Source organism: Piliocolobus tephrosceles, chromosome 12 (genome assembly GCF_002776525.5).
Source record: "Piliocolobus tephrosceles isolate RC106 chromosome 12, ASM277652v3, whole genome shotgun sequence".
NCBI classification, from domain to species: domain Eukaryota; kingdom Metazoa; phylum Chordata; class Mammalia; order Primates; family Cercopithecidae; genus Piliocolobus; species Piliocolobus tephrosceles.
The window spans coordinates 82135121-82161258 of NC_045445.1; the positions used below are offsets into that span (position 1 = coordinate 82135121).

The 26138-nt window shown below is 41.5% G+C and overlaps 1 protein-coding gene and 1 pseudogene across 1 annotated transcript in view; one reads left to right on the forward strand and one right to left on the reverse strand.

Annotated features, from left to right (window-relative positions):
• The window catches only part of KIF4A (kinesin family member 4A), a 134900-nt gene that overhangs the window by 45654 nt on the left and 63108 nt on the right, over window positions 1–26138 (reverse strand). Inside the window, exons 11-18 of the mRNA XM_023202397.2 lie at window positions 25660–25792; window positions 23843–23901; window positions 23622–23727; window positions 16058–16114; window positions 14895–15080; window positions 2180–2283; window positions 1094–1238; window positions 237–347 (exon numbers count right to left, since the gene is read on the reverse strand). Coding sequence (XP_023058165.2) covers window positions 237–347; window positions 1094–1238; window positions 2180–2283; window positions 14895–15080; window positions 16058–16114; window positions 23622–23727; window positions 23843–23901; window positions 25660–25792 — 901 coding nt within the window. The remainder of the gene's footprint in view (window positions 1–236; window positions 348–1093; window positions 1239–2179; window positions 2284–14894; window positions 15081–16057; window positions 16115–23621; window positions 23728–23842; window positions 23902–25659; window positions 25793–26138) is intronic.
• LOC111536120 lies at window positions 6055–7000 on the forward strand (annotated as a pseudogene).

Consider the following 26138-nt stretch of genomic DNA (forward strand, 5'->3'; position numbering starts at 1 on the left):
TAAGACATTCTTCAAGGGCAGAGCTTATATACTACTAATTTTTCTATTTCTCACAGTGCCTAGTAGATAGTACCTTGAACATAATAGACATAGTAGACATTTAATACAAAGTTGTTAAATTCATGAAAATGTCACACTTTTGGAGACATGAGGTATTTGAAGAGAAGCATCAAAATTGTTAGTCAGCTCAGAGAAGCATTTATTAGCTAGGCCTTCAAGAAGTTTTAGTTACTTACTCGTTCTTTTAACTGTATTACTTCTTTGTCTTTTTTCTGCTTCCACTGTCTAAACTTCTCAGCATCTTCTTTCATTTGACGCATTAACTGTACCCGCTGGTTTTTCATCATCTATAAAAACAAAAACCAGCACAAGTATTAGTCATCTGCACTTTATTCTAGGCTGGTGCGGATGGATAGACTTACCATTAAGAAGAGAGAAAAGCCAGAACTAGGCTGGGAAAGCGGTCCCCAACAGATTTTCTGATTAGGCTTACAATATCCTTGCTATGTTTGCACAGGGTTTCCAAGTATAGACTACACAAGTGAACACTGAGAAGATCGTAAAGAAAAATGTACCTACAAGCTAAATCCAGCCCTAAATTCACTGTATACAAATGAAATTTCAAGGAAACATCTAAGCCTCCAGGACAAATCTACTTAGCAACCACTCTATTCTAAAGGTTTCAGTACAAGTAGCCTGTAACCACCACTTTGTTGGTGACACAAGTTGAATATTCAATAACTGAGAATTTTCTCTAGGTGTCTGTCATCTTGTTACTACTTCAGGAAATTATGCTGCATGATCATGGAAGGTGATCAGGATATAACCACTAAGCATGGAGATGTCTTTGTTCTTTGGTTTCAGAGACTCTAACATTAAATTTTGAATGTCAAAGCAAGGTTTTATTGAGCAGATCCTAGATGACCACTAGCACAATGTTCTGCAAAAGGGGCATTTGTGGAAATTCACACACTTGAAATGATTGCCCTGCCTGCTATTTTCTCACCTGAAAACACCTCTGGTGTATTTCTAAATGGAATACCTATGTTTGTAAATTCCAATGGGGGTAAATGCAAGGATGAGAATTTATTACCCGTATCTCCTGGTTCAGTTTGGAGACAGTACGCTCTGTGGATTCCTTTAGTTTCAGAAGTTTGGACTGCTCATTCAGTTTCTTCTTCAGATCAGCGATTTGACCCTCCAGCTCCTGGAGACGTTTGCGGCGGCGCTCACTCAACCTAAACACAGATGCTGTAGAAGTGAGGACTACCAGCAGCAAAGCCTGACTTCAAAAGGCATAATACTAGACTCCCAGAGTTACAATCCTGACATATACAAAACAGGTGACTAGTCACATAGCCATCTTCAAAAAAGAATACCACCCAAACAACCAAACCTGTCTCAATAATAGGAGCTTAATACAAAGAGTAAGACAACTTTTAGTACACAGCAATGCAACTGCCTCAATATACGCCGCCCCTTTTGCATCAAAATTGTTCTTTGAAGGCATTTCACTTCACTTTAGCTATGAAGAATTCTGATGACTATTATAGAAGTCTGAGATAGAAAGTAAACATTCAGCATAACTTTCACAAACATGAGCTTTAGACTCAACCGAGAGATAAAATGGAGTCACTGAGTAAAAAGAAGGTAGCATAGCCCATACAGCAGAGGTCTGAAGGAGAGTAGGATGTTATGGTTATCTGCTTTGGTTTTATTCTTAACTGGTAAGAGATGGCTAGATTGATTTTTTTAATCACTAGCCTAGACATTAATTCCATTCACAAGCTAATTTACCATTAGCGCAGGGACAAAGAAACTGCTGTTATCTAGTAAATGTGATAATCTTTCAAAAGGCAGCTCAAGCGCTTTTTAAAAAGCCTTCCTTGATCATGGTAGCTTGAATTGATATTTCTTGCCTCTGAACTCTTAACACAATTACTGCCTAAGAAATTTATTTGGCTACTAATCATGTGCTGTGTTATGACATTCTTTTACTGTCAACTTGAGACGCTATTTAAAATTGCAATTATTTAACCACTTTTGTGTTTAGGTTTCCTTTTCATAACTAGGTTTAAATCTTTAGGGGAAGTACATGGGACTTCTACTTCTCCATTTCTTGCAAAGCTCCTCACACATAGTAGGGACTTGAAATAACATTTATTAACTTTAATCTTACTTGGCTTGGTTGACATCTTTCTTTGCTGTCTGAAGTTCAAGAACCAATTCTTCCTTTTCCTTTTGCAGATTGATGACTTCTAATTCTAGCTCTTTTATGTTATCCTAGAAAGGTTATAGGTAAAAGAGAAAGAAGACATTACATGGCACAGGAAGAAAAACCACTTCAGCATTCCATGTCTCAAGGAACTATGCATTAAATTTTACCACTTCGACTGCACGCTGAAAATATTTATTCTTGATTTGATGGAGATTAAAATTACGTAGTAGGAAATGTTTAAAATCTGAGGGTCTGGGTTTTAATCTTGACTGCCACACTTAATAAGTATCTTTAAGGAAAGTCACTTCATCATTTAGTTTTGGTTTCTGTTCAGGAAAGAGTTTATATACGTGTGTGTGTGTGTGTGTGTGTATGAATGTATGTGTGTATATATATACTATATCATATATATATAGTGTGTGTGTGTGTGTGTGTGTATATAGCCCAGGTTGGTCTTGAACTCCTGAGCTCAAGTGATCCTCCTGCCTCTGCCTCCAAAAGTGCTAGGATTACAGGTGTGAGCCACCACATCTGGCCCTTCATTTGCTTATTTTCTTTCTTTTTTTCTTTTCTTTTCCCTCCCTCCCTCCTTCCGCCTCGCCTCGCTTTTCCTTTCCCTCCCCCTTCTCCCCATCCTTCTCTGTCTCTCTCTCTCTTCTTTCTTTTGAGACAGAGTGTCACTCTTACCTAGGCTGGAGTACAGAGGCATGATTATGGTTCACTGCAGCCTTTATCTCCTGGGCTCAAGTGATCCTCCCACCTTAGCCTCCTGAGTAGCGAGGACTATAGGAGTGTGCCACCAACTTGGCTAATTTTTGTATTTTTTTGTAGTGATGGGTTTTCGCCATGTTGCCCAGGCTGGTCTTGAACTCCTGGGCTCAAGCGATCCTCCCACCTTGGCCTCCTTAAAGTGCTAGGATTATAGGCATGAGCCACAGCACCCAGCCCCATAAATCTTAACTGTGAGTATGACTATATACTGAGTCCTGTGAGTCCTCCTAGTGAGTCATTCGATCTAGGGGAGCTCTTAGGGACTCCCAAAGGTTTCCCTATCTATGTCAATAATTAATAATAACACCTACCTCACAGGGTTGTTGGGAAGATCAAATAAGATAAAAAGGTAGACACTTTGTAAACTGTAAAGAGCTGCACAAATATTCTTATATTCAGAACTTTCAAACTTATCTACTCAATAACAACTGCAGTTCTGCAAGCATTTAGAAAAAGAAGTCTAGAAACTGAAGTTTGACAGTGGAATATCCAAATTCCATCCTATTCTCATAACCAAAAAAGATCGGAGAAAACTGACTGGATGAGTAGCTGGCAGCAAAGAAGATTATATGCAGACCCTAGACCAGTATTAGACTGACACAAAGAAGCAGAGGCAGATTAGGTGGGGCTATATCAGAGAAGCTTTCTAAATGCTTTCTAAATAGGCTAGAGCTGTTTTCCAAGCAATGTACTCAGTCACTTCGGTATAATCAATGAAAATCAATCTTTATAGTTACCTTGCTACCTGGCTTTTTTTTTTTTTGAGACAGAATCTTGCTCTGTCGCCTAGGCTGGAGTGCAGTGGTGTGATCTCGGCTTACCGCAACCTCTGTCTTCCAGGTTCAAAAGATTCTTGTGCCCCAGTCTCCCAAGTAGCTGAGATTACAGGCACCCACCACCACCCCTGGATAATTTTTTTATTTTTTGTAGAGACAGGGTTTCACCATGTTGGCCAGCCTGGTCTCAAACTCCTGAACTTAAGTGATCCACCCACCTCGGCCTCCCAAAGTATTGGCATTACAGGCGTGAGCCACCACGCCTAGCCTACCCTGCATATTTAAAATCACTAATAACGTGGGTGTGTATGAATGTATGTGTATATTCATATATTCTTTATATGATAAATATATTCCATATTCATCTATACTTATAACATAGAAAATATATTCTATATTTTTACTTATAGAAGTAACATATAAATATATTTATATAAAAAAATAGATAATACATATAAAGGTCAAGTTCCCTTGACTGCCTCACCCCTGCCAAAATTCCAGTCCCCCTCCAGAAGCAAGCACTGTTACCAGCTTGATGCATATCTTCCATTTTTTCTAGACATTTACATATTCAAATATTACTTATCTAGACATTTACATACACAGTCATATGTCACTTAATAACAGGAATGCATTCTAAGGAATGCATTCTAAGAAATTCATTGTTAAGCAATTTCATCATCATGTGAACATGATAGTATACACTTATACAAATCTATATAGTATAGCCTACTATACACCCAGGCTATATGGTATAGCCTATTGCTCCTAGGTTATAAAACTGTATATCATGCGACTGTACTGAATACTGTGGGTGATTATAACATAATGGTAAGTATTTTGTATCTAAACATAAAAATGGTACAGTTAAAAATACAGTATTATAATCTTATGGAACCATCATTGTATCCATAGTCTGTCATTGACTGAAATGTCATTATTTGATGCATTATAATATATTAAATAAATGTATGATATATTACATATCACATAATATCCATTACTAGAATATGTAATTGATGTAAGTAAATATATAGTATATACACACACACACGTGTGTTTATAGCAATTAAAATGTGTTAAACATAGACTTATATATATATATATATGTTATTCTGTAACTTGCCTTTTTTTATTTAATTAGTCATGGAGATTTATTTATATCAGCATATATAGATCTGCCTTGTTTTTTTGCCATAATGAAATATTCTGGTACATGCCTTTTGTGCACATGTGCAAGGTTTTACTAGAGTAGAGAGAAGTGGGAATTACACAGTCATGAGGGTATACATTTTCAATTTTTATAGACCTGCCAAATTGTCATCCAAAGGGGCTACTCCACTCTTGCCAGCTAAGTATGAGAGTACTTTGCTTGCACCCTTGTCAACATTTGATATTGCTACACTTAAAAACTATTACCAATCTGATAGGTGAAAAATAGTTTCTATTCATTATATATACACCACATTTAGTCCCTAATTGTCTTACCAACTCCACAAGGGGGAATTATTCAAAAATTTAAGTCCTGGTTTACTACAACTCATGGTAATCTTCATTAATCAGACCCTATGCCTCCCCCTATTTTTCTCTGGCAATTCTTTACAAGTGACAGGAAAAATACCATGCAACTCAGGAGGCTGAGGTGGGAGGATCACTTGAGCCCAGAAAGTCAAGACTGCAGTGTGCTATGATCATGCCACTGCATTCCAGCCTGGGCGAGAGAGTGAGACTTTGTCTCTAAATAAATAAATAAATAATTGAATTAAAAACTGCTTTTATTTCTTAGAGAAAAAAAGGGTGATTCACATGTGAGTAAAAGGTATTGATTACGTTAAGAATTTATTTCAGGCCTTGTGCAGTGGCTCACACCTGTAATGCCAGCACTTTGGGAGGCCGAGGCAGGCAGATAACCTAAGGTCAGGAGTTTGAGACCAGCCTGCCCAACATGGTGAAACCCTGTCTCTACTAAAAATACAAAAATTAGCCAGGCATGGTGGCACAGACCTGTAATCCCAGCTACTTGGGAGGCTGAGGCAGAAGAATCGCTTGAACTCAAGAGGTGGAGGTCGCCGTGCACAGATATTGCACTACACACCAGCCTGGGTAACAGAGCAAGACTCTGTCTAAAAAAAAATTTATTTCTTCTTAACTTAATCAAGGATATTTGATGCCATGGGGAAAAGGACTAGATCTCTTACTACAGCTATAGCTCCTTACTAGCACCCCCTTTGTAGAGTTAGAAATACAATGGGCGGGGCACCCAGTGCTGGTCCTCCCAAGACGGCGATATGCATCCCGGTGATCACCAAGGAGAATTACCCACTCTACATCCGCAGCACCCCCACAGAGAACGAGCTGAGGTTCCAGTACATGGTGCACACATCTCTGGACATGGTGGATGAGAAGATCTCCTCAATGGGGAAGGCCCTGGTCAACCAGAGGGAGCTCTATCTGGGCCTGCTCTACCCCACAGAGGACTACAAGGTCTTGCCTCATAAGTCACTAGAAACTCTCGACCAGTCCCTTTGGACAAATCACTTGAGACCATGGAGTTCAAAGACGTTCCAAGAGCAGTAATGTAGCTTGTCCATGATGACATGTGCCAGTAGCCACTATTTTACAAAACAACATGGCCTCTACAGAGGAGGTCCGCCTTATTCATGAAGTCTCTGGTTTTGCAGTTAACTTTCTGGACCAGGCATTGATTCATAAAGAGGGTGAGGCATCCCAGGTGCACATAGAAACTCAGAGTCTGAGTGGCTCGGTTCCTGGAGCCTGAATTGGGTAAGGCTTAGCTGCCTGCCCTTTGTTTCTCCAGTAAACACCAGTTGCCCCAACGAAGTATCTAGGCATGCACCCAGTGTGGTCACTGCAGGACCAGCCCAGCCTGGGCACTTCCTGTGATTCAAGGTTGTCAGACTTCTCCAAAGTGAGGGCACACAGAGGGCCCTCAGCTGGCAGGTTCTTTACCTGCTGTCCCAGCAGTCCTTGTGTTACAAGTGCATTCCCTAACCACCTATGCAGACAGAGCTACACTACCATCTCCAAGGTGAAGTTTGTCATGGTGGTGAATCCCTCCAACACAGCTCTTTGAGACAATGAAATCCACAGGATGTTCTGGAAGCTGCACAACTCCTACATAGATGTGATGTGCAACCCCTTCTGTAACCCGAGGACAATATCCAGTCCAGGGACTGATAACATGGTGATGTCTATGATGATACAGGTCTGCTGAGTGAGAACTCTGCCACCAGACATTGCAGACAGAAGCTTCAGCATGTGACTGTTGTGGGGATGTCTGCCTCTTCCTGAATGTGATGACCATGGCATTTGGGGCAAGGCTCCATGCATGGTGCACCTCAAATAAAGGTCTTGTGAGATGAGATTTGGCTTTTTCCTTTTGTGTTAGCAGACGATTCAACTAAGGAGAATTTAGCTACGGACCTTTAGTGGTGTGGGCAGAGGTTAGTGACCAGACACAGCAGGAAGTGTGCCCCCAATAGGCTTGAAGCAGGGGAGGCAGGGGTGCCTGGAGCTGAGAGCTCTGGAGCCCACGGGACCTGTGACCACATGGGCTGCCTCTGCTGTTCCCTCTGCCCTTGCTGTGGCTGCCCATTGGCTGAACAGGTGGGCTGGTCCATAGGGGTTAGCCTCCTGAGCCTAGATCCAGCCTAGGATCTAGGGGCAAATGCGCCCTTCCCACATGCGCATTCCCATGGGGGAGGGCCCTCCTCTTTCTGGACTTGGCCTCCATTCTTTGCACGTGGTCCAACATCTGGACACAGCCCAGGCCTTAGAAAGAGCCCTTGTGAAATTTGGAAAGCCTCAGGGCAGCCTGCTTCTGAAACCCTAGAGTGGCAGACTCAAGGCACCCTTTCCTGCCTGTTGGTGCAAAGTAGGTTAGGATCCGATGCTGCTCTCCAGATCCCTGGGCAGGCTGCTCTGGGAGCACATGGCTAGGATGAGCCAATTGGATCTGCTCTTTCTGCCCAGAAGCCCTGCAGCCAAAGTCCAGATAACGACCAGGCCTGAGGTGTCAACCAGGACTGAGGTGAAGGTTCAGGTGGCCCAGGCCTGCCTCCCCAGTGTCGCTTGTTGACGTGGCTGAGTGACGACTGCCCAGGGCAGTGGCAGAGGCCACAAGGACCACCCACGCGGCTGAGCCCTCGGCACATTCCTCGCTCCATGTGTACTTGGTGTCAGCGGGGTTGAGCAACCAAGGCTCGGCCTGCTGAGGAGCCCCCTTCCCTCCCCAGCCCATCCTCCCACCACCCCCAGCACTGGTCTAGGACTATTGAGTTTCTCAAGGACCTTCCAGGATCCCAGAATCCCCTGGGAGCAGGTCAGGCTGTTAACATGGGTTAGTCAGGGGTGGGGCACAGGGAGGTGAACTTTTTCTCTACACATCTTTGGATTTTCATGTTTTCCAATAAGTGCAGTGTTAATTTTATAAATTATAGAAGAAAAAGAAATCAACTAGGAGTGTGTGTGTGCAAACAACATGCCCCAGGCCTCCCCGGCCCCAGGGTGAACTGGAAGCCCTGAAGTGGGCTGAGGCATGCCAGGCAGCTGATTAGGGTGCACGTGGGCCACAAGCCACCCTCACAGGGTTAAATATTTAACAAGAGCCTCATATTTGTTAAGACAAGGCAGGACCCCAGCCCAAGCACCTCTCCCCTACAGCCAGGCATGAAACCTTTGGCTTTTAGTGGGGATCACCCCTGCCTAAGTCCTGGCTGTGGTGGGGACTGCAAATTGTTAACCCAGCATCTATTATCCTTCCTCCCTACTAACAGAATCCCAGTGCTTCTGCCCAATTCTGATAAGCGGGCAGACAAAAGTCATGTCCTACCCTCCCTCACAGCCCAGGGTGGGCAGTTGTAGCATGCAAGTGGATGGTGTCGGGAGAGACTTGCAGGAAAGACCCTGTAAAGGGAGCTCAGCTGACATGTGCAATACCCTTCACCTTTGCCTTCTTCCTGCCTGGAATGTAGATGTGATGGCTGATGCTCAGCCAGCTGTCTTGAGAGCATGAGGACAAGATTCACACCCTAAGGCCAAGGAAGCAGAAAGCAGGAAGGATCCTGGGCCTTTGCTGCTGTACGTGCCCCAGACTACTTATGTTCAGCTTTTTTTTTTTTTTTGTTTAATGTGAGAAAATAAATATACCCCTCTCTGGTTAAAGAAAAAAAAAAAAAAAGAAAGAAAGAAATACAATGGGGGAACACATATTCCCATGTTTCCAGGCAAGAGTACAAGAAAGGAGGAATCACTTCTCAGCCTTACCAGTAATCCTTTGTTTATCCTGGAAAAGCCAAAATACATTTGACCTTGTATGTCTGCATTGTATGTCCTGTTAATATGGACAATTGAGCTACATATTTAACTTACTCCCTCCTGAAATCCCATGAAAATGAACAAAAAAGGAGGTATAAATCAACAAGAATGAAGAGAGACGAGGAGAGCAGTTGAGAGATATCAACAAACTTTTGGAAGAAGAAAACAGCTGGATAAGAAGTAACTGACATCCAGAGTGGAAAAAGCTAAAATATAACTCCTACAGGACAAATATTAAGAAGAAGCAAGCCAATACGTACCACGGAGGCACAGAGTGGAACAGAGGCTTCCTTTCTAGAGAGGCCGAACCTAACAGGTTGGACACAGCTAATAGCAGGGATGCAGTACCATACTGCTGACAGGGATTAAATAAAAGTCTGTCTATGATTGGAGAGACTTCAACTCCCTTATTTTCTCTGGGTTACTAGAACTATGGCATACCACCACTAGGCCCACACAACTCTAGGCAAAAGAATAAAAGAGTTCTTTATCGGAAATTGATTAGCCTAAGAGAAATCCGTGCACATACAACTTGCTATTGGCTTTTAGGGCCTCCCTCTTAAATATGAATGGATAGCCATGGCTCACTAGAAATTTGAGGAAAGTGTCTTACCTGAAAGACAGACCAAAACAAACACATTAGAGAAAGGAAATCTGGAGGAAACAAAGGCAAAGCAGGAAGAAGAAGAAAACCTTGATAAAATTTAATTCCTATTCTTAGAGATGGGCTGTGAATCCACACAAAAAGAATAAAAGGCTATAACAAGGAACAATTACAGGATCAAAAGGAGACCTTGGAAATTAATAGCCAAATGAAATAATTCACTAAGAATGAAGGGAAATCTCCCAGAGTGGAATAAAAGGACAAAGAAATAGAAAATAGGAAGAAAGAGATCAGAAAAGTAGAAACTAAATCTAAGAGATCCAATATCTAAGAGAAGTGCAAGAAAGAGAAAACAGAGAAAATGTAGAGATAGCATTATCAAAGAAATGATAGGAAAAAAACTGCCCAGAAAGGAGTACACGTTTCTAGATTGAAAGGACCAGTCAAGCACCAAGCACAATAAATGAGAAAAGAAGGCTGGGTGTGGTGGTACATGCCTGTAATCCTAGCACTTTAGGATTGGGAGGCTGGGAGGATCACTAAAGACCAGGAATTTGAGACCAGCCTCAGCAACATAGTGAGACTTCATCTCTACAAAAAATAAAAAATTAGCCAGGCATGGTGGCACATACCTGTCGTCCCAGCAACTTGGGAGGCTGAGGCAGGAGGACCACCTGAGCCCAGGAAGTTGAGGCTGCGGTGAGCTGTGATGGCACCACTGCACTCCAGCCTGGGTAACAGAGCAAGACCCTGTCTCTATAAAAACAACAATAACAAACAAACAAAAAACAGGAAACCATACCAAGGCCCAACATTGTGAAATTAAGTAACACCTGGGGACAATGAAGAGATCCTGAAAGTTTCCAAAGTAAAAAAATATATAGGTCTATTACAAATAATGCAAAATTATAATAGACTTCTCAACAGCAATACTGGAAATAGAAGACAATGGAGCAAGGCCTTCAAAATAATGAAGAAAACATTTCTGTAGAATTGTAAGCCTAGCCAAACTAACAAGTATAAGAATTTTGAAAAAGCAATTTTCAGACATGCAAAGCTTTAAAGTATTTCCCTTTCATGTATGCATTCTCAGAAAGCTACTGGGGTTTTATTCCACCAAAGCAAAGGGGTATACTAAAGAGGAGGAAAACACGAAATCCATGTCAACACAGAGATGAGAAAGAAATGAAGCAAATCCCCAGGATGATGGTACCAAGCTGGTGGCTGGACAACAGCCGTAGAGAAAGTAAACCAGGGGGATAGAAGACTCCAGAAGGGTTGTTTTCAAGAAAGAAATGGATAAATTACCTGGTATGTCTGACCACAATGAAGAGTTTTATAGTTTTTTTTCTTTTTTTCTTTTTTTGAGACAGAGTCTTGCTCTGTCGCCCAGGCTGGAGTGCAATGGCGCGATCTCGGCTCGCTGCAAGCTCTGCCTCCTGGGTTCATGCCGTTCTCCTGCCTCAGCCTCCCGAGTAGCTGGGACTACAGGCGTCCGCCACCACGCCCAGCTAATTTTTTGTATTTTTAGTAGAGACGGGGTTTCACTGTGTTAGCCAGGATAGTCTCTATCTCCTGACCTCGTGATCCGCTCACCTCGGCATCCCAAAGTGCTGGGATGAGTTTTATAGTTTTGTCAAGAAGTTTGGAGATAAAATTATTGACAGGTATATAGAAAACTAAGTAAATGGAAAAAATGTTATCTCTAGAAAATACAAAGAGCTATACAAGAAAGGAAGTGCAATCATACAATATGGCTCAATTTTAAACATATTTACATAATCAGAATAATTTAAACACTAAATATTCATTTAAACAAAAAGGGTGATATAACTTTTTTTTTTTTTTTTTGAGACGCAGTCTCGCTCTGTCGCCCAGGCTGGAGTGCAGTGGCCGGATCTCGGCTCACTGCAAGCTCTGCCTCCCGGGTTCCCGCCATTCTCCTGCCTCAGCCTCCGGAGTAGCTGGGACTACAGGCGCCCGCCACCTCGCCCGGCTAGTTTTTTGTATTTTTTAGTAGAGATGGGGTTTCACCGTGTTAGCCAGGATGGTCTCGATCTCCTGACCTCGTGATCCGCCCGTCTCGGCCTCCCAAAGTGCTGGGATTATAGGCTTGAGCCACCGCGCCCGGCCGATATAACCATTTTGAATGAACAAAGTGAGGCAGTGTGCACAGGTGGTGGGATAAGAGAGCTACATTCTTGTCTTCCACTGTGGGAGGTCAATAGATAGTTATCTAAAACATGTAACATAATTATACTGCCAATTCTTATCTAGAAATATGGAGGTAAATGTCAGAATAGGAATAGAGAACTACTTTGAGTTTTCTAAGTATTATAGTATTTGACTTTAAAAAATGATATATATGCATTTGTTTGACATAGAAAAAATTAAGTTTTTTTGTTTGTTTGTTTTTTTGAAACAGGGTCTCACTCTGTCACCCAGGCTAGAGTGTAGTGGTGCAATCTCGGCTCACTGCAACCTCCATCTCCTGGGTTCAAGCGATTCTCCTGCCTCAGCCTCCCGAGTAGCTGGGATTAAAGGCATGAAGCTGATTTTTGTATTTTTAGTAGAGACAGGGTTTCACCATGTTGGCCAGGCTGGTCTTGAACTCTTGACCTCAGGTGATCTGCCTGCCTTGGCCTCCCAAAGTGCTAGGATTACAGGTGTGAGCACCATGCCCAGCCACAGTTTTTTTTGTTTGAGATGGTCTCACTCTGTCACTCAGGCTGCATTGCAGTGGTGTGATCTCAGCTCACTGCAGCCTGGACTTCCCTGTGCTCAGGTGATCCTCCCACCTCAGCCTCCCAAGTAGCTGGGACTACAGGCTCACACCAGCAGGCCCAGCTAATTTTTGTATTTTTTGTGGAGACAGGGTTTCGCCATGTTGCCCAGGCTGGTCTCAAACTCCTGGGCTCAAGTGATCTGCCCACTGCAGCCTCCCAAAGTGCTGGCATTACAAAAAACTAAGGTTTTTAAAAGTTAAAAAAGACCATGATAACAAAAGGGGAAAAAACCTCTATTGGCAACTCAGTTATTATTTTGGAAACAACCTCTAACCTAGGGGGAAAAAGTGGTGAAAATTAATTAGCAGAATCACTTTTTTTTTGTTTTTACTCTGAAAATGTATGAGAGCTGGTAATTTTTAAAAAAGCATGAGTACTTGTTGTAGGGTCCTGCAGCCCCATCCATTCTCTACTGGTCCCTGGTATCCCGCTCCTCTCCTAGCTCTGCCGCTGAACGCTGTGCCTTAGTTTACTTCTCTGCACTGGGGGCTCACCCGTAGACCATTCCCAGCAGCTTCCCAGGTGATGTTGGTACCCCTAAGGCTGGGCTTTGCCAGCTGAGGCCCAGCTCCTTAGTACTGCCCAGGAGGCACCAGGTTGCTGAGGATGTGACTGTGGGCACCATTCTAGGCCAGTGGTTCTTGTATTGCATTTCAGCAGCAGGAATATCACCTGGGAACTTGATAGAAGTGCAAATTATTGGCCCCACCCAAGACGCACTGAATTAGAGCTTATGGAGTGGGGCCCTGCAAGCTGGGGTTTTAAGGAGCCTTCCAGATGATTCTGACATGCATGAGAATCTGCCAACTACTGATCTAGGCCAGTCATTAGTGTAGCCTGGGGAGGGACTGGGGCTGACTAGACCAAGAACAGGTGGAAAACACTAGCCTTATTTGGACTCCTGAGACTGGGAACCACTACCAACAAAAACCAACCCTATAGTCTCTCCTCTTGGAAGAGGAAGATAAGTTGGAGGGCCTGGAGAAAGCATACATTTTTTTCTTTCCCTGCTCCTGGCTTGGTTCCAGCTCTGCTCACCTCTCTCACTTGTCTTGGTTCTACAAAAGGTTGTCTAGATGATGCCAGTCAGGCAGGGGGTGGAAGTCCTGGGGAAGCAGGAGGCAGAAGACCCTGACTGTTTATCCCTTGGGAACCTCACCATAGGCCAGATGGCCCGTCTTTGAATAGAAAGAATCCTAACTCCACAAGAAAAGAATCCTAAACCCCCAGTTCCTCCTCCTCCCAACCCCAGGAAGACCTTGTAGACAGCGCCAAAAAAAAAAAAAAAAACTCCAACCCCCAGCAGCTGGGAGGACAGCCAGAAGCTGTCCTTCCTCCTCATCCTGGCTCCCCTTCCCAGCCCCCAATACTGTGAACCTTCTTCCCATTCAGCCTGGTTTCCTGGTGAAGGTCCTGCAGTCGTGGGCCCTGGGGGACCCCCCAAGGAAAAGGCCCTCAGGAGGGAAGGGACCAAGGGCACCCTTGGGCCAACTGTCTACCTCTCTTGTCCACTGTTCTCTCCTCCCTACTTCTGTCTTCAAAAGCCTCCTTCCCAGGACGGATCAGGTGCTAGGACAACTGGAATCCAATCCAAAAGCTCTCCCTGCCCCTGTGTCTTTTTTTAGATGTGAGAACAACGGTACAGTGTAAACTTATAAAGTGTTTTTAATGGTTATAGATTGGAAATAAAGTATGTCATATGAACAGCTGCCATGGGGGGAAAAGAAAGCATGGGTACTAGAGATATTCCTCAATATAAGCATATAATACCTTGGGAGTAGTAGGATATAGCTGGATGGGAAAACAACCCACTCTTCCCCCTACCACCCATCCTAATATCCCTTTGTCTGTAATCACAAACAATGAGAAACACTGGTCTACAAGGGAAAATAAGTCTGGAGCAAGGGCCATTTCTTGTGGATAACCTGAAAGCCAAGGATTTGCCTTTAAGTAAAGACCTGATTATTAATTGGCAAAGGTCACTTAGAACTACTATTAGAAAAAAGTTTAGCCATTTATCAAGTCATGTGACATCCACTAGTCTCTTCATAATTCATACTATAACCCAGACTATTTACCAAAAGATGTGTTTTTCTCAGAATCCAAACATAGTTATTAGAATATAATTTTTCTGTAAGTAGGGACCACATTTATTATAACATTATCAAACAATTTATTAAATACCTGTGGCATAAGGTAAGGCATTAGATAGATTAAATGGAACAAAATTACAGGCTCCCTGTCCTGAATGTATCCTCTTTTTAAACCAACAGTACAACTCCCATTATACTATATACATTTGTTGTCTTTTCATCATCAAAAATGGTATGCTTGTTGTTTTCTTCCCATTCAGTTTAAGAGACTGTAGACATGAACAAATACTGCCCTAGGAAATAGTTTACCTGGTATTGGTACTGAATGGGCTGTAGTTGGCTGTCATTCTGAGTCATCTTCCTAGCCAGGGCCTCTTTCAGTGCAAGCGCTTTATTCAACTCAACCAGCTCCTTAGACATCTGCGCTTGACGGAGAGCATGCTGAGTGGTAAAAGCGTCAGAAGACCTGCTCGTCTCTGGACTGGTTTCTACTTGCTGGAAAAAAAATCAGGATAACGATTTATAAGAGAAACAAGCAGATGAAGTTCCTTAGGCACTATTTCATCAAGTCTCACAGGCACTTCTCCATTAACAGTATTTCTGTTCCTTTACAACGGTGGCTCGCATTTGTTTTAAGTATCTGAAATAAACTGAGCTAGCCTCGTTCCCTGCTCTCTCAAGCACCTTATTTCTTATACACTTTAATGGACTCTTTTAGAACCAACTAAGTTTCTTTGCTCTTTCCTTTGTTGATCTGGATGGCATTTCTTACTTTTACCTCATTCCAAGGGGTCCTTATAGGAGAGAAGGTCCTGGAAATTGAGAAAAGGGTTCATTTGTTCTCACACAGCTGACCTCTAGTACCTGATCTAGTATTTTTCTTCTTTCAGAATGTGAAAACTACTGACATAGATTCATTTTAGGGATAAAAGCCTGTCTCAAGCAATCCATCATCTAGCCTTTCATTTTGTCTTTATAACCTTTAGTCAACATCTAATACATTTTATCTATCCTTGTGATCTGAACACTCAAATTATTTTCCTTGGTTCTTTTAGCCCCTAATATCTCATCCATAGAAAATTATGCTGAGAAAAAATTCTCTTCAATTTCTCCTCTAATGCTTTTTGGACTTTGCCATAATTTCCTCATTTTTTCCTCTCCTCATTTTTAACTTGCTGGACAGTTGATGCAGAATACTAGCCTCTAACAAGAAATCTGTAAGCTGGGTTGCAAATATGGAACATTACATCCTTGAGAAGTCCTGGCCTCCTTTACCAGTTATACTATTAGTGGTAGAGCCTATCCAAGGTAGGGATTTTATGAAGCTGAGATTTACACTAAAGATTTCTGGATTTCCCAGGCATTCTACGGAGGATGGTAACAATCACAGGTTCTCTTTTTCAGTTGAGTGATAAATTATAGGAAACGGCAGTTAGAGCTACTGGTTCCACACAAAGGGACCAATTACTTACAGCTTCTTGTTCCACCGCAGTATCAATGGCTGCAGCCATGCAAGCAACAGTTTCATCCTGCAGTAACAAATGTTTTGGTTTAGGGAAAGAGTCTGAAATAAAGCTTACTAGTGGATTTTATATTGGTTATTTAATTTTTTTCAAGTGTATACAGAGACTGTTTAAGGTACTGAACCCATTTTATAGTCACAGAAACCCCAAAAGCCACGTTTCCATTTCCCATCTCTCAAGAGTCTTTCTTCTTCATAAAGGACAATTGTGTAGTTTTTATAAAAAATAAGGTCATGTGGCAACTGACATATTTCTTGCACTTCTCCTGCCCTGCCAGAGACAGTGGGGCCAGAGTGAAACATTTAGCCATTCCAACAGGCCAAAGTTTAACCCATTTTATGGACTCTACCCTTTCTTTTTATGTATCTACCACTAAGTATACCTCTAGTAATGTACAAGTCTAGCCAGTTCTTATGGGGGCATACCATTCTACAAACAGACATATCAAATAACGGCAATGCATCAGAAAAGTAAATAGAATGGTTATTTTTTATTTTTATAGTCAGTCAAGGTAGTAGGATCTTCCTCTATAAAGAAATAATTGCCTGGCCAAGCACGGTGGCTTACACCTGTAATCCCAGTGCTTTGGGAGGTCAAGGCAGGCAGGTCACGAGGTCAGGAGTTCGAGACCAGCCTGGCCAACATGATGAAATCCCATCTCTACTACAAATACCAAAAAAATTAGCCAGGCGTGGTGGCAGGCACCTGTAAGCACAGCTACTCTGGAGGCTGAGGCAGAAGAATTGCTTAAACCTGGGGGGCGGAGGTTGCAGTGAGCCAAGATTGCACCACTGTACTCCAGCCTGGGTGACAGAGCAAGACTCCATCTTGAAGAAAAAACAAAAAACAAACAAACAAACAAAAACAGAAAGAAATAAATGCCTTAGATGAATACTCCCAGAAAAATATGCTCATGAAGTCAGATAAAGGTACTGCAGGGCCGGGCGCGGTGGCTCAAGCCTGTAATCCCAGCACTTTGGGAGGCCGAGACGGGTGGATCACGAGGTCAGGAGATCGAGACCATCCTGGTCTACACGGTGAAACCCCGTCTCTACTAAAAATACAAAAAACTAGCCGGGCGAGATGGCGGGCGCCTGTAGTCCCGGCTACTCGGGAGGCTGAGGCAGGAGAATGGGGTAAACCCGGGAGGCGGAGCTTGTAGTGAGCCGAGATCGCGCCACTGCACTCTAGCCTGGGCGACAGAGCGAGACTCCGTCTCAAAAAAAAAAAAAAAAAAAAAAAAAAAGGTACTGCAGCCTCTGTCCCTCACGTAAATAAGAACTGATCATAAAGATATGGAATCAATCTAAGTGTATACACACACCACATTTTATTTATCCAATCATCCATTGATATACCATGGACTACTACGGGAATAGTAGTAGTCACACCATGGAATACTACTCAACCATAAGAATGGAATCATGTCTCTTGCAGCAACGTGAATGAAACTTGAGGCCATTATCTTAAGTGAAATAACTCAGAAAGTCAAATATTGCATGTCCTTACTTATAAGTGGGAACTAAATAATGTGTACACATGGACATAGTGGAATAACAGACATTGGAGACTTGGAAGAGTGAAAGGGTTGGGGGATGGTGAGGGATGAGAAATTACTTATTGGGTACAAAGTACACTATTCAGGTGACAGCTACAGTAAAAACCCAGTCTTCAGTACTACCCAATTTATCTATGTAACAAAATTGCACTTGTACCCCCTAAATCTAAAAATAGAAAAAAAGAAAAAAGGGGAAAAAAGAACAGATCATATGGTATTACTCCAGGTAACTAGGAGGAAAAGGGTAAGCGCTAATTCTTTGGCAAATTATTTTTGGGGGCATTCAAACAACTGCCACCTAGAAGGGAAACCTAAAACTACTTAATAGGACTAATTTGTTTACAGGCTATCATATTAGCAAGCTCTGTTCTCACCACTGGAATTTAGGCTTTATTTGGTATTGTAAGACATGGATTACCACTTCTGTGTAAGTGATTCTTCAAAGCCCCGGGAAAAGAGAATTATTTCCAGGAAGTCATGTAATTAAGGAGGTCACAGGTGAAAGAGCTATTAGCTCAACAGCTAAGAATTTAGGGTTAGCACATGGAGTCTCTATACCACCCCTATGAAACATTACATGTTGTTGAAACTTAACTTTTAGTACCTTTAATGTGAGGAGTGAAGAGACCCCTCTCCTCTCGCTCTTTTTTGAGACAGAGTCTCGCTCTGTCACCCAGGCTGGAGTGCGGTGGTGCCATCTCAGCTCACTGCAACCTCCACCTCCCGGGCTCAAATGATCCTCCCACCTCAGCCTCCCAACTAGCTGGGACTACAAGTATACACCACCACACCCAGCTCATTTTAAAACTTCTTTGTAGACAGGGTCTCACTATGTCATGAAGGATGGTCTAATTTTATTTTATTTTTTTGTAGGGACAAGGTCTCACTGTATTGCCTAGGCTGATCTCAAGCTCTTGGGCTCCAGGGATCCACCTGCTCGGTTTCCCAAAGAGTTGGGATTACAGGTGTAAGCCACTGTGCCTGGCCTGAAGAGATCCTTAATAAGTGCTATTTACAAAGCATTTCCCTTACTCTGCCCAGGAACTCCCAACCAGTAAGGCTCAAAGAGAATTTAAAGGAAGCTTCAGTATTCCCATATCCTTTCTCATAATGATTTATAGTACTGGTGACTCTCCAAGTGCAGGACATACTAAATCATTCTTAAAAAGGATTTAAAAAATCTATAAGGGTTACCCTTTCCTCCCTCCCATGTTTCAATTTTCAGTATAAGGACTAATAACAGGCCTATCCTAGATTATTAGGGCCTATAACACTGGCCTTTGGAGACTTTCTCTAGTACCTTCCAGAGAGTTAGGATCAAAAGTAGATGGGCTAATCCTTGAAGAAGATATGTTGTTACTGTGGGTTTATCTTTGGCTTTTGGCCCAGAGAAATTTTACAATACTAAGGTTTAAGCTTAGGGCTATGGTGACATGTTCTGCATAAACATGGCAGAATTCTGCCTCTATAATTCTAAATGTAAATATACAACAATAAGATTTATTTCAGTCTCACAGCCCTCTTTCCCCCGATTCCAAGACTATAACCAAGAACCTCTTTAAAATTGTGATTTCAAAAAGGAGATGGTCAGGGGAACAAAGCCAGGGTACATTGTGCTACATTAACCAGCAATGTTCTCCAAGATGAAGTTTGTGTTTATAGGCTGTACCATTACTGGGCATGCAAAATGCTTTTTATGGAACTGGTCTTGGAGGAGGGGATATAAACAAAAAAGATCATTTGATTTTGTAGGAACTGAAAGGACTGCTTGAATTTCCTCACAGGTAACTGTACAAGGAGGTTCGCTTGAATTATAGTTTAAAAGAAGAAATGGTACAGTTTAGCGCTTAAGGCCCCAGGAAGAATATCTAGGAACAATGGTTGCCTTTATAATGGAAAAGGAGGTGTTCACTAGTCACTTAAAATAAAAATAGTTTTAATCCAGAATGAAGGGCACAAACACTTACTTTTGAAACATTTTGCTTTCACTGTAGTGAGTCTTAATAAAAGCCACAGGATACATTGTTGTGTATTTCCACAAAAAAAAGAATATATAGCTGGGAGGGTCTCCGAACAATAGATGTGGAGAACTCTGATTCAGGAGTCCAGCAGGACTCCTGGATAAAAGGGCTTACTCTGCCTAACTATGACAGTGGATGGAAGGCAGGAACTTTATCAGTTTGTGGCAATCTTTAGCACCCTCCTACTGTGTGTGCCAAGTACATTTTAGTGGCAGACACAGCGATTCTGCAGAGTTCCTCTGAGCCAGCCACCACTAGCAACTCCCTCTACAGGCACACCAGGCACCAGTCATATTGCCAGATTCTCACTGAAGATGCTTTATTTTATTAATTTGGTTCCACGGGTTTCCTTCATCTTTCCCATGTGACTCAAAGCCCCAGAAATGAAGTGGTATTAATCCTCTAAGATCAGTGTGATGGCCATGAACAATGGTGGGTACCCTGGGTCACTATTTCTGAGCTTGTAAGTTTTGGCTCCAGTGGGCTTCTGCAGCTTAGATTATCTTAATACTAAGGCAGCTCACACAAGGTTTTCATATATCAGACGTTTCAGTTGCATTTGAGTGGCATTATAAATGGTGAAATTTAACCTTGTGATAGTTGTTGTCTAACATGTACTCTATACTTCAGCCACATTGAAGTTCTTACCATTTTTTAAACTTTCATACCTCTTTCCTTTTATATATATCTTTTCCTCTATATATAGTCTAGTCCCTTTTTTAAAAACTTTATTTATTTTATATAAAAACTTCTAAAATTTTCCTTGTGGAGCAGGGCTAACTCATAAGCAGTGTGCCCAGAATTGGCCTGTCCCTTCCCTTTTGTCTGCATGGCAAACTCCTATTCATTTTTAGGACCCAGTTTCTTCTATGATGCCTTCCTGAATTTTCTGGACTAACAGTTAATCACCCTTTGTTTTATGATTCCACTGCACTTTGCTCATATTGCTGATATAAAAGAAAACACACATGAGAGAGGGTTCCCAGTTTTCCTTGCCTTCAACCCTTGCCTCCTTTCCCTGTTCCCCCTATTTTGCCACCTCTCCCACCTGTGAACCTTGACCAACTGAGAAACTACAAGGCTTGTAAGAACATCTCTCAAAATATAGTAACAGTTATCAGGATAGGATTGAACCAGTATGTTCCTGAGGAAGAGGTATAAAAAAATGAAACAATCTCCAACCAAAAGTTTCACAGCAATTAACATAAAAAACTGTTACCTGAGCTAAATCACAAGGACATACACCCCTTCCTTCTCTTTACTCTATAAAACTCCAATCTTGCTTTACTTGGGAAGTTACCTGGAGTTCAGGCGTGCCCTGAGTGCATCAGCTAAATAATATTTCTTCTTCTTTTTATTTTTGACATTACGTCTCGCTCTGTCACCCAGGCTGCAGTGCAGTGGCACAGTCTCGGCTCACTGCAACCTCCACCTCCTGGGTTCAAGCGGTTATCTTGCTTCAGCCTTCCGAGTACCTGGGACTACAGGTGCATGCCACCACACCCGGCTGATTTTTGTATTTTCAGTATAAACGGGATTTCACCATGTTGGCCAGGCTAGTCTCGAACTCCAGACCTCAGGTGATCCGCCCACCTTGGCCTCCCAAAGTGCTGGGATTACAGGCATGAGCCACTGCACCCGGCCGAATAATTCTTTTTATTATTATTATTATTATTATTTTTCATTATACTTTAAGTTCTAGGGTACGTGTGCATAACGTGCAGGTTTGTTACATATGTATACTTGTGCCATGTTGGTGTGCTGCACCCATCAACTCGTCAGCACCCATCAATTCATCATTTATATCATGTATAACTCCCAATGCAATCCCTCCCCCCTCCCCCCTCCCCATGATAGGCCCCAGTGTGTGATGTTCCCCTTCCCGAGTCCAAGTGATCTCATTGTTCAGTTCCCACCTATGAGTGAGAACATGCGGTGTTTGGTTTTCTCTTCTTGTGATAGTTTGCTAAGAATGATGGTTTCCAGCTGCATCCATGTCCCTACAAAGGACGCAAACTCATCCTTTTTTATGGCTGCATAGTATTCCATGGTGTATATGTGCCACATTTTCTTAATCCAGTCTGTCACAGATGGACATTTGGGTTGATTCCAAGTCTTTGCTATTGTGAATAGTGCCGCAATAAACATACGTGTGCATGTGTCTTTGTAGTAGAATAATTTAGAGCAACGGCAGCAAAAGCCAAAATTGACAAATGAGATCTAATTAAACTAAAGAGCTTCTGCACAGCAAAAGAAACTACCATCAGAGTGAACAGGCAACCTACAGAATGGGAGAAAATTTTTGCAGTCTACTCATCTGACAAAGGGCTAATTTCCAGAATCTACAAAGAACTCAAACAAATATACAAGAAAAAAACAAACAACCCCATCAAAAAGTGGGGAAAGGATATGAACAGACATTTCTCAAAAGAAGACATTCATACAGCCAACAGACACATGAAAAAATGCTCATCATCACTCGCCATCAGAGAAATGCAAATCAAAACCACAATGAGATACCATCTCACACCAGTTAGAACGGCAATCATTAAAAAATCAGGAAACAACAGGTGTTGGAGAGGATGTGGAGAAATAGGAACACTTTTACACTGTTGGTGGGATTGTAAACTAGTTCAACCATTATGGAAAACAGTATGGCAATTCCTCAAGGATCTAGAACTAGATGTACCATATGACCCAGCCATCCCACTACCGGGTATATACCCAAAGGATTATAAATTATTCTACCGAATAATTCTTTTAACCCCTATTTGAATCACTTAAATTATCTCCTTTTGACAGTAATACAGCATTTATAAGATTACATAGCTAGGAAGTAGTAGAACTGGCTTCAAACTAGGGTCTGTGTGGTCCTAGAGCCCAGGCTCTCGATTACTGCACCCTGTTAGATAAATGAGCTGTCATCTTGGACTGCTCCTGACAGCTTTACAGTCCTCCTTATTCTAAAACACTGCCTAATAGTCTTTGGGGAATTAACTCATTTAATTTTTTAGAACTGGTCATCATAACGAGTCCTGACAATATTGTATGACACTTTTTTATTTCCTCTTCAAGAATAAATCTATGTGTGGATAATTTTGTGACACAATATTGACAACTCTAGAAAACACTGGGCAAGACCAGGGATGACAATCTCATGGTTCTGGTAAAATTAAAATCTCTGCCCAAAAGCTAGGAATTACCACCAGGCATTTGCATACACATTACTGTTTCAGAATAATAAACAGAGTGTAGATGGAACAAAACCAACCATTACCACTTAACATAGTATGTTATAGTATGATTTCAATTTTTTTTAAAGCATATATGCCTAAGGACTAAGAGATGGAACACCAAAACAAAAATAGATTTTTAGGGGTAATGGGATTGTGAAAATTTTTCTTCTGGGAAAAACAACAAATAACCACTCCCATCCCCAAAACATACCTGCCACTACTATAATGGTTCTAAAAATAAACAAAAATGGGAACTTATGGTACAACATTCAAACTTACTTATTATTGGTTATAAAAGAGGCTTATGGTATTCTCTGGTTGCTTTAAGCTGTCAGAATTTAGTTTATTTAACATTGGGGTATGATACAAGACCTCTTTTTAAGTTAGCCTACACTGTGAGGACAGCAAATCAATGACTGCTGCTCTTGCTACCTAGGCAATTTTGCACTGCTATGTTGTTGCTTCTGGTATTTGATTAGAATACTGAAATACTAATGTGCATTATATATGTAACCTATGAGTATTTTGATTTAACAAACTCAATATTCAGATCATACCAAATGATCCATGACCTCTGTCCTCAAGCAGCTCACAATCTAGTTTTTTCAGCAAAAGGTACAGAGTTAAAAAGGCTTGTATATGTCAAGAGAAACAAATGAAAGTGATATGCCTATTTACACTGCCCCTACTTGGCTTACCGATAACTGGGTAATCAATTGCTGCAGGTTACAAACTATCTCTACATTTTCTTTCAATTCTTGGTCTTCCAAAGTCTCCACTAGCTTTTGAAGATCCAGTTTGCAGCTGAAAATTCAAACAAAAAGAACCCAAGGGTTATTCATATGACAAAGGCCAGAGGCTCCACGATTATATACTGAGGTGCTATAGGTAGCTAACAAATATCTGGTGGGCAACTTACGCCGCATGCTGCCTGAGCTCTTCTAGCTTGGCGTTCATTTTTTCATTCGCTTGTTCTGTCTGCAACAAAGACCCAGGAGATCATCAGTGGCAGTGCCTGACAGCCTCACATAATTATGCTCTCCTACTCCTATGAATTAAAAGCTAGGTAAAGAGGCTGTCTCCTTTGCTATAACAGAGGATTTAGTGGGTTTTGGTTATTTAGTGAAAAATGTGTTTTTTAAGAGTCATGGAAATTAGCCCTTCAGTCAACATGAGCTACTAAAAATAGCATCCGAGCAGCTGGGTTTTATGCTTGCCATGAAACTCAGACTATGGGGTGGAGTGTGAAGCCTTAATTCCATAGAGAACTTTGCAACTAGGGGGGAAAAAGCAATATTTCCTGGCATGTTAGTCCCTGCTGTTTGCAAAAAAAACCCAAAAAAACAAAAAACAAAAAACAACAAAAAACACCTCCACTTACTTTTAATTGCCTCCTACACTACACTGTTCCCTAGCCCCAGCATAAGGGCATTTAAAACATAAAAGGGCCTCACACTAAATTTGAGCTGAGATTTTTTTTTTTAAGTTATACTATCTGATATGGTAGGCTAGTTTTAGCAAAAGACAGCAAGAAAAAGGGTACGGCACAAGAATGATGGTAGAGAAAGAAGAAACGGCAGAAGGCAGCTTACGTTTTGGGAAGGGTGATTGATATTTTCAGTTTTATTTCAATCACAGTATCTGTAACATGCTGGATGCTATAACAGATCTGGAAAGAATTGTTTATATAGGACAAAAATGTTGTGCTTGTTATGAAGTTCTGACAGGATATCAAACAATAAGCCTATCAGGCAGACACTGTAACAACCTTATAAAGGTTGGATGAGTATGTGGCTAGAATAAGAAGTAGTTTCTGTTACATCAGCCTCATTCACATACATGTGAAACGCAGCTTCTAGAGTTACTTCAAAGCACAAAATACAGCACTGGAGACAGAAAACTGTATATAAAAATCCCCTATATCCCATTTTCACCCTCTGTTAGTAATGGACAATACAATGGACGTAGGATTTAGCCCACTTGAAATAAATCTTTAAGCAGCTTATCCTCCTTGACTAGAGAGCACACTGACGCATGAAGGTGTATATATTAAAGAGGTTCAATTATATTTTGGTGGAAACTCATTTTCACTTCTGGCAACAGCCATGCTATCAAAAATTGAGTTGTATTTAGACTAGTAGAAAAACCTTAGTGATAGAGCCAGCATGCACTGATCCAGGAGGTTACTGACAGACAGGCCGGTAGTAGGAGTCAGAACTCATGTAATCAGTTATATAGCGATCCACTATTTGGAAATCAACCATATGGAAAATGAATTAAAATTAATTTCCCAGCTGTTATATCTCACCGTGGCAGCTGTTAGTATGGGATATGAAATGTGACAACATTAGGGGAAGAGAGATGGAAAATAACTAAAATCTCAGAGAAGAAATGGTTACTTAGCATTATGGATAAAGATTAGGCAGGACTTAAGGTGATAGATGTACTTAGTTCTTTACTTTCTGGTATTTTTAAATGAATCTATTTTAAAATGGGACTTATATAGATTCTTTGTGGTAGATACATAGGTATTCACTGTACAATTCTTTTAACTTTTTTGTATGTTTGATTACAAGCCCACATATTTACCCCAGAGGGACTCCCTGGAGGATATGGTAATACAAATACATTTCTTTCAACATAACCTGTCTCTCATAATGAAAAGCATGTTAAATATTTTGGAAACTAAAGCCAGTAAATGTTCAGATTGCTAGTAGTTTATTCTTGGGGCCTTACCAAAATGATCCTCTCCAACATCTGGGCTGTCTGACCAGCTGCCTCACTCAGACCACGACTTAATTTTTCATTCTCCTCTACCAGGTACTGATTCTTCTCCATTAAGGATTGTAGATTCTCTGATGGTTCCACACTAAAACAAAGTAAATAACATACTAGAAAAATATCTGATTGATAATACATATATCAAAGGTGGATAAAAATATATCCCATAGGCCTTTTGGATAGGTAGGGGGATTAAGTTAAAATTATACCACAAAAGCCTGGGAAAAGTGTGTCCAACCCAATCTATCCTCCTACTCAGGTAAAATATTGGGGGTACAATAAACACATCTCTGAAGTACTTCAATGGTTTGGAGAAAGGTAATAATTCAGAGACAGATATGGTTGCAACAAGAATGACTAACCTCTATCTTGACTCTTGGTTAGGATCTTTTCTGTTTGTGTCCTGTAGGTATGAAGTTATAGCTAACTGGAGC